We start from the raw sequence: 14,672 nt of genomic DNA, 5'->3' as shown, positions 1-14,672 counted from the left end.
GTGTGAGTTTCAGCTGTGAGAAAATCCCAACTCCCCTATGTGGTAGGAAAGGTGCTAAGCATTGAATCAGGAACAGAAAAAAAGCTTGTAACTGCATCTTAACACATTCATAAAACACCAAGGGGGCTCTTGGCCACCACCTCCCAAGTACAGCTTTCTTTTCCTTTTCCTTTTGCAGCTCTACCTGGACTCCACATCTTCAGTTCCCTTCTTACTAGCCTAAAGGATCAGTGAAACATGTCCAGGGCAAATCTCTCAGCTCTCCTTGTCTAACTGCTACTCTCGGTTATTTTATAGCAGCATCAGAAGCAATTTAATACCAAAACACATTTTCATTAACTGTGCTTGTTGAATTGGTCCATTCATTTATAACAAAATTTCAAGCACATTGAACCGATTGCTTTTATTAAAACACTGAAGATATTAAAAAATGGCCATAATTTGCCATTTATTCATATATGCACTCATTCAAAAATATGTGTCCAGGGCCTGCTACAAGCACTAACTAAGGTACTGAGAATCCAGTGGCAAACAAGATGGACCAGTTTCTGGCCTCATGGTACTATATCAAAGAGACATGCCTGTGACCAACAGGAGTCTCATGAGATTTGATTGTCTCATCTGTGAGTGTGAAATTCGTGATCCTGTGAGTCACTCAGGGGTGGGGTATGTAACTTGGCTCCACTAGTTAGAATCTCAGAAAAGTGAGAAGATTCCAGAAATACAGGGAGGGGGAATGAAGAGGAGAAGAAGGAGTAGAGAGCAGAGCAGCTGTGAAGCATTGACCCAGCTGCACGGTTTAGCCCACAGGTGCGCAGCTTTCTGTGTATTTCAATAGCCATGTGTGTGGGCTTTTTACAAATGGAGATTTTAAGTCATTGAAGGAATGCATAAAGAAAAAACATTGTGATTTCACTTAGGTTTCATGTATTAAGTATTTTTATGGTGAAAGAGATGTTAGCTTATTTGAGTTCTAAGAAGTTTCGGGGGAAGTGGTTGATCAATGTGAAAGTAGATTACAAATTCTTTTAAAAAATAGCTTTACTGCGGTATCATTAATAGACAAACAATTGCACTATTCAGTCATGTGCAAACACCTATGATATCATCATCACAATCAAAATAATCAAAGTAATAGACATATCCAATACTTCCCCAAGTTTCCTCATGTTCTTTCATTGGTGTGTGTGCAGTTAGAACACTTAACTCACATTAACAAAATTTGAAGTGCCCAATACCATATTGTTAACTCTAGGCACTATGCTGTACATCAGGTCTTTAGAACTTATTCCGCCAACAGAACTGCAATTTGATACCCATTGAACAAAACTGCCTATTTCCCTACCCTCCAGCCCCTGGTAACCTCTATTGTATTCTCTGCTTCTTTGAGTTTGACTGTATTAGATATCTCATAAAAGTGAAATAAACTCTTGAAAAACTTCCAGCACATTACCAGGAGTAGATTAGTCAAATAAATATATAGAAAAAGATGAAGTAGAAAAAAGCAGGAAAGATAAGCAGAGGTGAGTTTTAACTTTCTAATGCAGCACATAACTTAGAAAGCAAGCACAATTCATATAATTTAAAATATTTAAATGACATAATTGAAATGAATTAATAACAAGTGACTTTGAATTTTATAGGAACTGAAAATTACTGGACTCAATTTTAAGAAGAGAAACACTGATTCACCTCCCTGGCAAAGAGTTGGAAAAGATAAAGCACCATGGATCTAACTTATATTCCTGAAGACATATCCAGTTGTCCAAAATTCGGAAACAAATCCTGTCCTCCCACCAGCCGCCCTTTTCATGTGCGAATGATGATGTACTCCATTATGACTGGAGCCATGGTTATCACTGTCTTTGGAAACTTGGTGATAATGATTTCCATCTCGCATTTCAGACAGCTTCACTCCCCCACAAATTTCCTGATACTGTCCATGGCAACCACGGACTTTCTGCTGGGTTTTGTCATTATGCCATACAGCATGGTGCGATCAGTGGAGAGCTGCTGGTATTTTGGGGATGGCTTTTGTAAATTCCATGCAAGCTTTGACATGATGCTCAGCTTGACCTCCATCTTCCACCTCTGTTCCATTGCTGTTGACCGGTTTTATGCCGTGTGCTACCCCTTACACTACACAGCCACAATGACCACCTCCATGATAAAGCGGCTGCTGGCATTTTGCTGGGCAGCCCCAGCTCTCTTTTCTTTCAGTCTGGTTCTGTCTGAGGCCAATGTTTCTGGTATGCGGAGCTATGAGATCCTCGTTGCTTGTTTCCACTTCTGTGCACTTACTTTTAACAAGTTTTGGGGGACAATATTGTTCACCACGTGTTTCTTTACTCCTGGCTCCATCATGGTTGGTATTTATGGCAAGATTTTCATCGTTTCCAAACAACATGCTCGAGTTATGAGCAACATGCCTAAGAACACACAGGGGGAAATGAAACCACATCTATCTAAGAAAAAGGACAGGAAGGCGGCTAAGACCCTGGGTATAGTGATGGGGGTGTTTCTAGCTTGCTGGCTGCCTTGTTTCCTTGCTGTTTTGATTGACCCATATTTGGACTACTCTACTCCCATACTGATCCTCGATCTTTTGGTGTGGCTGGGGTACTTCAACTCCACCTGCAACCCCCTCATTCATGGATTTTTTTATCCCTGGTTCCGGAATGCTCTCAAGTACATAGTGTCAGGAAAAATATTTAGCTCTCATTCAGAAACTGCAAATCTGTTTCCTGAGACACATTAATTTTAAAAAACATTAAAAAATTAATGGAATGTTGAAAATGAGGCTACTATGATTTGCTCTGAAGCACATATACTACATCCCCAGATAACTGCAAATATTATTTTATTGAATTTCAGTAATCTAGATACATTTTCTGGAACCTGAACAAGAGCTACATTCAGTATCTTTGATCAGCCAATCAATCAATCAATCAGTCATTCATTAATTATCAACACTCACCTCTAAAAATTGGTAAGAAAAATGTACAAAAGAAATATATACTATAGTGGAAAATAAGTTGCCTATTCACATGATAGGTTGCCTATTCACTAATTCACATGAAATAATTAAAGACCAACATAAGAATAAAAATATAAAGTGTTAATCATTTTGGTTCCTCTCTGATTCCATTCTAGAATCCACAAAAGGGAAGATCATTATGACCTGTGAGCCCACAAAGGGATCCATAGAGTGTGACTTAAGACTTTCTTTATTATCAGCTGGCAGCCCACCTCATCATTTGGCTTAGAAGAATCATCCACAATCTTTATGTAAATTTTTCAGTTATTTCCTGACACCCTGAAGCTCACTAGAAAGAGCTGCTCATAGGAGAAGCAGTTGATTAAACAAATCATCATAGGCAATTTGAACTTTTATCCTCATGATTTTTTACTTTGTGGCTTATAATTTGAAATGACCTCCTGTTTCCTCTGTCTCTTGCTTCTTAATCTGCGTGGTATGTCTACACCATTGGCCAGCAATCACAAGTCCTTTTACCTGGTTTAATGACTTTCTCTGACAGTTACTGGAGTCTCACCAGATATATTTAACCCACACTGCAATGCCTATGATTTAAGTCAGATCATTAACATTTGCTGAAAGTTCCCCGGAATTTTTCTGTGAAACATTTAGAGACAAACAGAACCTTCCATTATTTGGTAGATTGGGACATATGTGAGTAAGTAACAATCATGTCCATATCTCCTCATACCTGGGGTTGAGCTGTGGGAGGGGGAAAAGGAGGAGGAGAAGGAGAACACGCTGTTCTTCAGTTTTGGGGCCTTAGAGAGTGAGCGATGGTGCAGAGAGACAGGGTGGAATCAGATGAGTTGTTTGAAACATCTTTGGTGTAAAGACTGAATGATTAGAAGAGAACAAGAGTAGATTTGAGAAGAACAGATAGGAGCCTAGTTATCACAAGTCCAGAAGAGAGATGATGGTAGTTTAGACTGCAGAGATGCTGATGAAGTGGAGGGAAGCTGCTAAAGTCACCAGATACTCACCAGGAAAAACCAGTAGGACTTGGTAATGTGTAGGCTGTGCAGGGGTGATCAACCTTTTGGCATCTCTGGCCACACTGGAGGAAGAAGTGTTGTCTTGGGCCGCACATTAAACACAGAAATGCTAATGAAAACTGATGAACAAAATAAAGGTTTTTAGTAAATTTAAGATTTTGTGTTGGGATGCATTTATAGCCATCCTGGGCTGCATGTGGCCTGTAGGCCGCAGGTTAGACACCCCTGCAGAATGATAGAAGAGTTTCAAGCATGATTTACAGATTCCTGGCTTTTGCAATAGGAAGTGTGGTAGATAAGAAATCTTGGAGAAACCCAGTTTGGGGGAGGAGAGAAGATCACGAGTTCTGTCTGGGGCATGGTGGGAATCTGGGACATCCTAGTAATATTTAATGCATAGTTGGATTTAAGGGACAGGGCCTAGAGAGGTCTGGGGGAGAAGTGGGTTTGTGGGTATTGGCATGTAGATAAATATGAAAGAGAGGGCATGGGTGACCACTTCAAGAGAGAATGTAAGAAAAGAAATGGGGGCCTAAGACTAGCCTTGAGGAGTTCCCGCATTTAGTGGCCAAGTGGAGAAGGATAAAGAATAAAACAAGTTCTGCTTCGGCTCAAACTGAATAGAAAAATTTAATTCCAGCTTTTTTTCTGTATTTCTTCTGAGCCCTTCTTTGCACATACCCTGACATCCTATGTCCTACATCTAACTATGGAAACTTACCCGGGCTCCACCTGTGTCCTGAAGGACAACATGATAATGTAAGGACTGTTCCTCATCAGCACCATGACAGTTTCACTCCCTGTCATTGTGAGTAGAAAAACAAGTGTACACACTAAATGCATAATTCAAGTATTTTCATATTTATCAACGGATATTTACTAATCCAGTGTAACTGCTGACCTTGAGGAGAATATTTTAGGCTGCGTCAGGAGTGGATATGAGGGATTGAGAGTCACTGCCAGGCTCCTTCTTCCCGAGAGTCCAGAAGACCATGGACAGCATCCAGTATGGCCTCTTCCTTTGCAGTTGAGGACATTAAAATTGACTTGTCCCTCTTATAGGTGAGAGCATATGGGATCTGTCTTTCATTGACTAACTTATTTCACTTAGCATAGTATTCTCCAGTTCCATCCACGCTGTTAGAAATTGCAGGAGTTCCTTCTTTCTTTCTGCTGTGAGGTATTCCATTGTGTAAATGTACTACAGATTTGATCCACTCATTTACTGATGGGCACTTATAGAACCATGGGCATGGAAACATGGAACAGACTGAAAGTGATCAGAGTGGAGGGGGGAGGGGGATATTGGTGGAAAGAAGGGGAAGGAACCAGACAAAGAACAAATATGAATGGCCCACAGACATGGACAACAGAGTGGGAATTGACTGTGGGAGTGGGAGGTGGGCTGGGCGGAGGAAGGCAAAGGGGAGAATATTGGGACAACCGTAACAGAATAACAATAAAAATGACTTAAAAAAGAATTGGCTTGCCCCACTTCAGGAGTGAAGGAATTTCATGGCCTGTGATCCTTATACTACTTTGGCTTCCTCTCAGTTCCTGCTTTGAAAAGTCTCGTTTTTTCTCTAGTTCTGAATAAATTTTTTTCTATTCTAACAATTTCATGGACTGTGTGTTAGAAAAAATTATTCGTCACACTTATTATATACAATAAGGTAGACTTTATTCAAGGGAGGTTACTACAATGGGGTTTGTGTAGTAGCAAGAGAGGAGACTCAGCCAACTCCAAGCTCAAGTGGGATTTATACCCAAGGACCAAGGTGAGGGATAAGCCCCAAATTTATGTTTAAAAGGGTCAATCCCTCTTCATGTGCATTCGTAACTAATGGACTGATCATTCTGTCAAAAAGTAATTAGAACATCAGTGGCCATACGGGGAACTTTGGAAATCCCCAACCTTACTTTTCTTAAAACAGAATTGGACAATAATCACTTTGACCATTGCAAAACTTTTTTGGAATTGTGTTTTGAGCCTTTCAAACATCACCAGGAATCTGAAGTTACCTCTTGCTCAGATGCAGTTTTAAAGTGAAGTGAGGCTAACAAGCTTTTAACGAAAGAACAAATGTCTTGGGAAGCCTGGCGCTCCTCGCTTCAGGCCCATCTCAGCCTTTCCCCTCCGCTCCTTTGCTTCAGCACCTGCCGCTGGAGCCTTCTTGCTATTTTTTCCTGACACGTGATGGTGGCACTTTTCACTTTTTATTCAGTTGAAACATGATTCTTATTGCTTTCGTTTAGGCTAAGACTTTCAGTTAGGGAATTACAGACAGAGAACTGCAATGTGGATGAATATCAGTGTGCATACCAGCCAAATGAATAGACACAGATGAGGCACATTTCCCATAAGGACTAAAGAGCCCACTGAAAACATCTAGCATTTGGTAATAAGTGAAGTGAGCATCTGTTGAATGTGAACTAACTTTCCTTCCTTCTTTCCTTCCTCCCTCTTTCCCCCACTCCTTCCCTCTTTCTCATATTTTCACTCTTCTTCACTTTGGCCTTGTGTGAGGCTAGTCTATGGATCCCTTTGAAGCCATGGGGATGATGATAGCATGTAAACAGATTCATCCTCCCAAAGCCAATTCTCTGGTGGCTTGCTGTGATCCCTTTGCTGGCAGCACCCTGAAGGTTGTTAAAGGACACTCCTTCAGACACGGGACACAGGTAATACAGCCTCAGGGGCATGTGCTGTGTATAAAAACTGAGGGCAGCGCAGCCTTCCAGGAGCCTACCTGTGAGAGCTGAGGCCCAAGTGGGTTTTCAGGGGGACTCAGCAGGGAAGAGAGCAGTGAGTACGGTGGTCACATGCATGGTAAGAAACTTGAGCACAATGGATCAGTCACCTTTCAATGGATTTAGCTCCAAAATACCTAATTAGCCAAACAAATTCTGGGGAACCAAAGAACACATTAAAAGAGGATAAAGATCAAATAGATTTATATTTGTGCATGGTGAAAATAATCAAGTTTAAAATACCGATTTATGAAGACAAATGTGGATCATTTTTAAGAGTCAATGAGAGGGAGATCTACTGCAGATCTTTTTAGGTCTAATTCATAAGTAACCTGCCTTAACTAAAAAAAATGCTACTGTGTAAGTGAGATATATCAAAACAAGATAAAAACATTGTTTTCAGAGAAAGACGGAAAGGTGGAGCGGTCGAGCCATGTGACCAGTAAGAGAAGAAAAATCATGCCTGATAAAGCAGATGGGTCTGTCCTTCAATAATTTTCCACTTTATTTACAATATATTATGGAGCTTGCTGAATATGTTCCTTCTTATTGAAGGGCAATACATATACAGCAATAAAATTTTAGGTATGTAATACTTGAGGAAAAGTCATGGCATTCATTTTTCATTTTTTCCTTGAAATTCTAAAGTACTTTTAGATTTTCAAATCATTATTTCAGAATCCTTGTATCTGTTTCCTTACTCTATAATTTTTTCCCTTAAAGAACTAAATTTAAACTAAAAACAATGCAATCTTTGCTCTCTTACAGAACTTAGCAAATATTTATTTTTACCTCCCAGCAAAAATAATGAACATTTTCCATGCTTTCATTAGGTGATTGTTTACAATGTGCCACTAATTTTGTTCTTTGTTGCAATGTTATTGATACAGAAAAAAAGCTTAACAATGTCCCATGATGAAAGTGAGATGTCAAAGAGGGTTTAATTTTATTTATTAAAAAATTACTGCACCTTTTGTGGAACTGAATCTTCAAAGGAAAAGAATCTCTGTTCAGTGTTTAAAAATAACAAACCAAACCCCAACTGCATTTAATTTCATGACGGTCTCCTTTTTTAACAAAGCAGTAGACCAGCAGTCACGTTGGCATGTTCTTACTTGGTTTTATAATTTCAGATCAAAACTTTAAGGTGTGGGCTTAAAAATATTGCTACTTCAACATTACCTTAACAATTCACACATGTAATAACTTTTTAAATAAATGTGTGTCTTACCCTTTTTGTCTTACTGTAACATTTAGAGGTTTACATATTCCCCTTATATACAATGATACATCAGAAATATGAGATAATACTACTATTTTCTAGCAGCTGTTTCATGTCATGTTCTCCAAAAAAATTAACAGAAAAAAAAATTTTCTTGTAAACCTAAGAGCTAAATGAATCATTGTTTCCGGGGAACGTTACACAGGACACTTACCCATGAGGCTGCTGGGTTTCAGGAATCTGTGTCTGTGCATGTACGGAGGCAAGTACCTCAGTCACTCTGGGATCATTGTTAGTTGTACTTAAAGATCATTTTTAATAGATCATTAAAATGAATTCAATAAAAATTTTAATTCACAACTGCAAAGAAGGTAAAAGGCAGAATAAAGTTAATTTAATAAAGAAGGTAAGTAGGTATGTAAAGCTGTATTATATTCAGAACCTTAGAGCTTAGAAACCAAAGTGAAAAGTAATGAAATAATTTGTGCTGTGTTTCAAAATCAATGGGCCACAGTTTATAAGAAAGTTAAATGAGTCTTTGTCCTTCTTACATGTTATTTCTCTACGTGTTTATTTCTCAAATTCAACTTAATAGTATAATATTTGATTGCTACAGTTACAATATCTCTAAAGAAAAATTTTGATCTGAGATATTAAATTACTATATCCAGATCAAATGAAATGTGCTAAACTGGTAAGATTTCAACTAATACACATGGGAAAGACTGTTGAGCTCCAGTTGCAAATACTGTAAATATTACTGTCCAAGGTACTTGTATTATCATTAATGTGTTTTCCAATTAAATCTGGTAGGACGTGCTTGTGGGTTCATTTTCTCAACAGACCAGGGACTTTTAATCTATTCTCAGGCCAAAGTCCACATAACAACCTGGCGCTGGATCCCACTAGTGGTTGTCACTGGTCATCAGAGTCACACATCCAGTCCTGGCACTGGAAAAACAATTCAAACCCATGTCATATTCTGGGTGAGTCAACTCCATTAATCACACATTTTAAGAGCAATAGCATAAACTATATAAAGCTACAGCTTAAACAATGAGCAGGCCTATATGTCAAATTTGTTTCCAATATGAGACATGAAATCTGTGAACAAGACAACACCAACCTGAATCTGAATTCATGAAATTGCTGCTAAACAAAAAGAGATAACCTGTGAGATTTATAGAGCCTATCATTTGAGATGTTTTCTCTTTTATTTTGAGATTATTCATATATAATCTTGCAGGCATCAACATTAGTTTACCACACATTGCCCTAAATTCTAAAAACTATATTGTTTACATTGGAGAGAGAAATGTTTTCTTTGTGTATGTTGTGTATATCTGTGCATATTGTGAGTATATTGTGTATTCAGTGGCAGGATCCAAAGCAATGCTCCTGACCAGTGTGGGGTTCAACCTGGGATTAGAAAGGCAGCTACCTGGGCCTTTCTGAGAAGCTGCCAATGATCTTTGTCATTTTTCCTTTCTTTCACAGAAAGGAGAGGAACACGGTACTTTTACAAAAAGACTTGTAGTAGCTAAGGCACCAAGACAATGAATTCACCCGAACTTTGGAAGGCCCCAGAAGTACAAGTCTGCTTTGCTTTGGTTAACAACTCATGCCCTAGAAATGTGAGGTCTGTGCTGAGTGTCTCCACCATGTACACGGTCATGATTGGTGCCATAGTGATGACCATACTGGGCAACCTGGTTGTGATCATTGCCATCACTCACTTCAAGCAGCTCCACACCCCAACCAACTTCCTGATCCTCTCCATGGCCACCACTGATCTTCTGCTGGGCTGTGTGGTCATGCCCTTCAGTGTGATCCGTTCCATCGAATCCTGCTGGTACTATGGAGATCTCTTTTGCAAAGTCCACAGTTGTTGTGACATCATGCTCTGTACCACCTCCATTTTTCACCTCTGCTTCATCTCAGTGGATCGCTACTATGCTGTGTGTGACCCTTTGCATTATGTCAACAAAATTACCATCCCTGTCATAGAGGTCTTTCTGCTCATCAGTTGGTCCATTCCCATCTTTTTTGCCTTTGGCCTGGTATTCTCAGAATTAAACATCATTGGTATAGAAGATTTTGTTGCAGCCATTGACTGCACTGGTTTGTGTGTGTTGATATTTAACAAGCTCTGGGGAGTTTTGGCCTCCTGTATAGCCTTCTTTCTCCCTGGGACAGTGATGGTGGGGATTTACATACACATTTTCACAGTAGCCAGGAAGCATACTAAGCAAATCCACATGGGTCCTATGAGGAAAGAGGTTGGGTCAGAAGGGAGAATGAAAGCATCATCCAAAACAGAGAGCAAGGCCACCAAGACTTTAAGCATAGTCATGGGAGTGTTTGTGCTGTGCTGGCTGCCCTTTTTCCTCTTGATAATTACAGACCCTTTCATTAATTTTACAACTCCTGAAGATGTGTATAATATCTTCAGTTGGCTGGGTTATTCCAATTCCACTTTCAATCCCATCATATATGGCATGTTTTATCCTTGGTTTCGCAAGGCATTGAGGATGATCGTCACAGGAATAATCTTCCGTCCTGACTCTTCCACCCTAAACCTGTTTCCTGGACATGCTTAGGTAATGAATGCTCTCTGTTCTTTAAGGCCCTTTCCTGGTTCTTTCCAAAAGGATCTCAGATGCTTTTTCCACCCCAAGGTAGAAGCATGGGTGGAGTAGATCAGGAGATTCATCCTGCTGGTGTGACAGACACCTAAGAAGGAGCACTAAATTGAGTCTTCTGGGCATGCCAGAGCTGCCACAGTGGCTGATTCCTGGGGCTCTGAGGAAAGCACCTCTAATAAAAGAAACTCTCTTCCAAGGTTTGCTGACTCCTGAAGTTCTAAAATTAGAGATTCAGAATTTCATGTATTCGGCTTAAATAAAATAATAACAGTCTTCTACTTGTTTTTCTTGTAAACATCAGAAGAGGAGACATAGCCTTGACTAGTGTGGCTCAGTCAGTTGGGTATTTTCCTGCAAACCAAAGGGTCAACGGTTCAGTTCTCTGTCATGGCACATGCCTGGGTTGTAGGCCAAGTCCACATTTGGGGGGCATGCAAGGAGAAACCAACTGGTATTTCTTTCTCACATCGATGTGTCCCTCCCACTCTTTCTCCTTCTTTCCCATCTTTCTAAAAATAAATAAAGTATTTTTTAAAAAGGAGGAGACACAATTGGTCTTCACTTTCATTGACAGCCATGTACAGTTTACCTTAAACTTTCTTGAGATTATTATTACACCTTAGGGAAGTGGGGAGAGGCCTTAAGAATACTGGGAGCCTGCATTGTGCAGCATGTGGATGACAGAAAGAGAGAAGGAAGCAGACAGTTGTATCTACTTCATATTTTATTGGTTTTGAGTTAAATCTCTTCTCAAAATGAGCTGCTGTGAGGTTTGCAATATTCTGATAAAACTGAACTGTCTTATTAAATGAGAAGCATGAATAAAGAGTTTAGAAGTGTTTTTTTTTTGTCAATATACTATTTTTGTGTATATACACGAGTGGCCTGCATGTACAGGCAGTGTACATCTCTTTGGGTGTGTGAGCACATGCTAATTATTCACCAAGGCTGAGGTTCAGTCACAAAGTAAAGTTTTTTCTCTTGCCCCAGTGATTTAGGACAACATTTATTGCTTCGATGAATGGGTCTTCTCTGTGTCTTTTTGTCTTTCTCTTCCTTCTCTTACCCCATAAACTTATTTCACCAAACTATGATTTTTATAATCTTCTTTCATTCTTCCCACCATCTCTCTGTCCTCTAATCCAGTGGTTCTCAGTCAGGGATAGTCCTGCCCCTGGGAGACATTTCTGGTTGTCACAAGTAGAGAGGCAGTAGGAGTGACATCTAGGAGGTAGAGGTAAGGGATGTTGCTAAACACCCTACAATGCACAGAACTGTCCCTCACAACAAAGACTTATCTGGTCCACATCTTCAGTAGTGCCATGGTTGAGACACCCTGTTCTAACCTTACCTGACCTCACAGCTTCAATGAACACCTGTCTATGTATTTCTCTCAAATATATTTATCTTCATCCCTACCATTTCTCCACATTTGAGTTTCTTGATTTTTTATAATCAGTATCTTTTCCTATGCTCCCTCAAGATCTCAAACTAAACATGTCCATCATTTCCCTTCGATACCCACCTCACCACCCCCATCCTGTCTCTTCTGACTCCTGCTTTGTACCAGGCTTGGGTGTGCACAGTGTTAGTTCCTCATCTATCCTGTGGGCTCTCTGTGTTCAAGGCTGCAACCTGATACTATTTATGTTGGTGCCCCACAGTGCCTGACATGGTGCCTTTCCCACAAACATCTCTGACATATTTGCTGGATGACTAAAATATAGAAGCTAGGAGGATAATGAGAGTTACCCGAATTCACAGAAACAAACCATTATCAGAGAAAGGGTATTAGATGTTGGGGGGCCTCTTTCCTTGGGAGGGAAGATGGAGGGAAGAGCCTATTTTCAAGGAAAAGACGGAACTGAATTTAATTCCTGTTCTCATGGGCTTTGGCCATATGTGCAAAACGCTGTACTGGGAACTCGAGCCCCGGGCCAGCAGAGGCACAAAATGGAAAAGACTCACCAACTCAGAAATGTCCACAACATATAGAAAGAAGCTTTCAGTTCACAGTGAACTTCCTGAGGATAGAAGTTGGGTTTTCCCTTCCTTTACCTAATGTACTAACAGTTCAAGAGCTTCAGAGAAATGTTTGGTCATGTAGAAATATTGTTCACCATCCTATGTATTTACAGATTGGAAAAAAATTTAATGGAACACACAAACTCAGAATGTTTATATGTGGATGGAGCAATTCATTCATTAATTTTTGCCTGTATTTGCAGATAGTAAGGTTGCTTTTAATAACAAAAACCCTAAGACACTGGTAGATTGGAAAGAGAAAATTTGCTGCCATTACAACAAATTTCAAAGTTAAGTATATTTTATTATATGAATTCTTATCATAATGTCAGAATGTAAGGTTAGCTAAACGCCATCCATTTTCTGACCCGGCCAATGGTATCACACTTCTATGCAGGACATACAATCCTAAGGTTTATAATGTTCACATACATACACCCTAAAGGCATTCATAAACTATTTTGCTTTTTAAAAACTTTAGCCTTGCTATTGAAAAACTACTTATTACTCCAAAACACCTTCAAAAACGTCTCTGTTCAGGGAACAATTCTCAATACCCTCTTGGTCTGCCTGTTCTGTTGAACATCTATAGCTTCCCATGGTCAGTAATTATAACTTGATCATTTAATTATAGCATATTTAGGTCCTGAGATGCCATGAGATTATTGTTTTCACAGGAAAGTATTTGAACTCAGAATTGAGGTTTAAAATGCTAGGCAGAGGATTGGTTTATTCCATTCGGATTGCAGTAATTTAATGCTTCAGAAGGAGATTTCCCCTGCCCCTAATCCAGAAGGTAACATTCAAAGGCTAAGGTACTCTTTCCTTTTGAAGAATGAAAGGAACAGGAGGAGTTCCTCAAGCCTCAAGCCAAGTCAGACCTCTTTCGAGGGCCTGATAGAGCAACAGATCACCTTACAGGGTGTGGAGCATTTTACCATTTTCTTTTTTTGTGATGAGCTTCCTGGACTCTTTGGAAACTCAACAAAGACACTTGGACAGTTAAACCAGAGGGACTGACTAGGAAGGACAGCCAGTTATTCAGTACATAGTCAGTTTTTTTTCATTTGACCCTCAAAAGTAACATAAAATACGTAACAACATCAAGGAACTGATGTTTTGAAGTATGTGATGGTCCTTTACTCAGACCAGCATTTATTTTACTCACTAGGAGCCAGGTAAACAGAGAAAAAAAGGAATAAGCAGGTGAAGACTTCTACTGAAGTCATCATTTTTTACCTGAATGAAGAACTTCTATTGTTTATAAAGGGTGTCCACGAACATTAGCTCAATTGTTTCTCAGAACAGCTCCACACGTTCTCCCCAAGCTAGTCCAAGGGACAGTGGTTAGCCCTAACCTAATGCTCCTCTTTCCAGGATTCATGCAGGTTAAACAGGGTAGTCATTATCTCAGGAGGATGGTGAATGCCATGAATACCGTGCTCTCCATATGAAAAGCTACTCAATTCAAGAAATATTTATTGAGCATCTACTATATGCAAAATGCTATCCTGAGTGTTCATGGCTCAGAGATGAATAAAACTCAAATCGTAGCCTCAGTGAAAGATCATAGCCACTTGATTACACTACAGGAAACTAAGGGAGTGTGGAGGAGGAAAAATAACGTAGCCTGGCTTGGGGTTTAGAGAAGGCTGTCTGCATTTTAGGCCAAAGGAATATGTCATTAGGTTTAGTAAAGGACCATTTCCAGCCATTGAAGTCGGATTATACATATGGCGTATCAGCTTTGAAATAAGGTATCCCAGAACCAAAAACCTTTTTTGAGAGTTTCTATCTTCAGGCCTTATTCCAATTGTAAGACATTTGTCTCTATTTTTCACAGATTTTTGGTCATATTAGGCTTAGACCCATAGGGCTTGCTGGCTGATTGCATGTGGTTTCTGACTTGTAACCTAAGGTGTGTCATGGTATGTGATAAAGCAAGATCCTTCCTGGTGTGATTAATTCTGGAGTCAGAAATCTATTTCCATGCACAT

At 39.6% G+C, this 14,672-nt stretch overlaps 2 protein-coding genes across 2 annotated transcripts; both read left to right on the top strand.

The window, feature by feature from the left end:
* The first annotated feature begins 1,682 nt into the window (after positions 1-1,682).
* LOC114495397 (trace amine-associated receptor 3) lies at positions 1,683-3,026 on the top strand. Its single transcript, XM_028510676.2, has one exon. It carries the CDS (start codon positions 1,727-1,729, stop codon positions 2,756-2,758), a length of 1,032 nt encoding a protein of 343 aa, XP_028366477.1. The 5' UTR covers positions 1,683-1,726; the 3' UTR covers positions 2,759-3,026.
* A 3,765-nt stretch (positions 3,027-6,791) lies between these two features.
* LOC114495152 (trace amine-associated receptor 4-like) lies at positions 6,792-10,615 on the top strand. Its single transcript, XM_028510309.2, has 2 exons — positions 6,792-6,862; positions 9,503-10,615. The coding sequence occupies exon 2, from the start codon at positions 9,562-9,564 to the stop codon at positions 10,603-10,605; it is 1,044 nt and encodes a 347-aa protein (XP_028366110.1). The 5' UTR covers positions 6,792-6,862; positions 9,503-9,561; the 3' UTR covers positions 10,606-10,615.
* Positions 10,616-14,672: the final 4,057 nt, after the last annotated feature.

This window comes from Phyllostomus discolor, chromosome 4 (assembly GCF_004126475.2).
Source record: "Phyllostomus discolor isolate MPI-MPIP mPhyDis1 chromosome 4, mPhyDis1.pri.v3, whole genome shotgun sequence".
In the NCBI taxonomy this organism is placed as follows: domain Eukaryota; kingdom Metazoa; phylum Chordata; class Mammalia; order Chiroptera; family Phyllostomidae; genus Phyllostomus; species Phyllostomus discolor.
The sequence above is the reverse complement of the archived record's forward strand: the minus strand, read 5'-3'. Positions and strand labels throughout refer to the sequence as shown.

Excerpts from the sequence above, each read along its gene's own strand:
- LOC114495397 (XM_028510676.2), top strand. The coding sequence starts at position 1,727 with ATGGATCTAACTTATATTCCTGAAGACATATCCAGTTGTCCAAAATTC.
- LOC114495152 (XM_028510309.2), top strand. The coding sequence starts at position 9,562 with ATGAATTCACCCGAACTTTGGAAGGCCCCAGAAGTACAAGTCTGCTTT.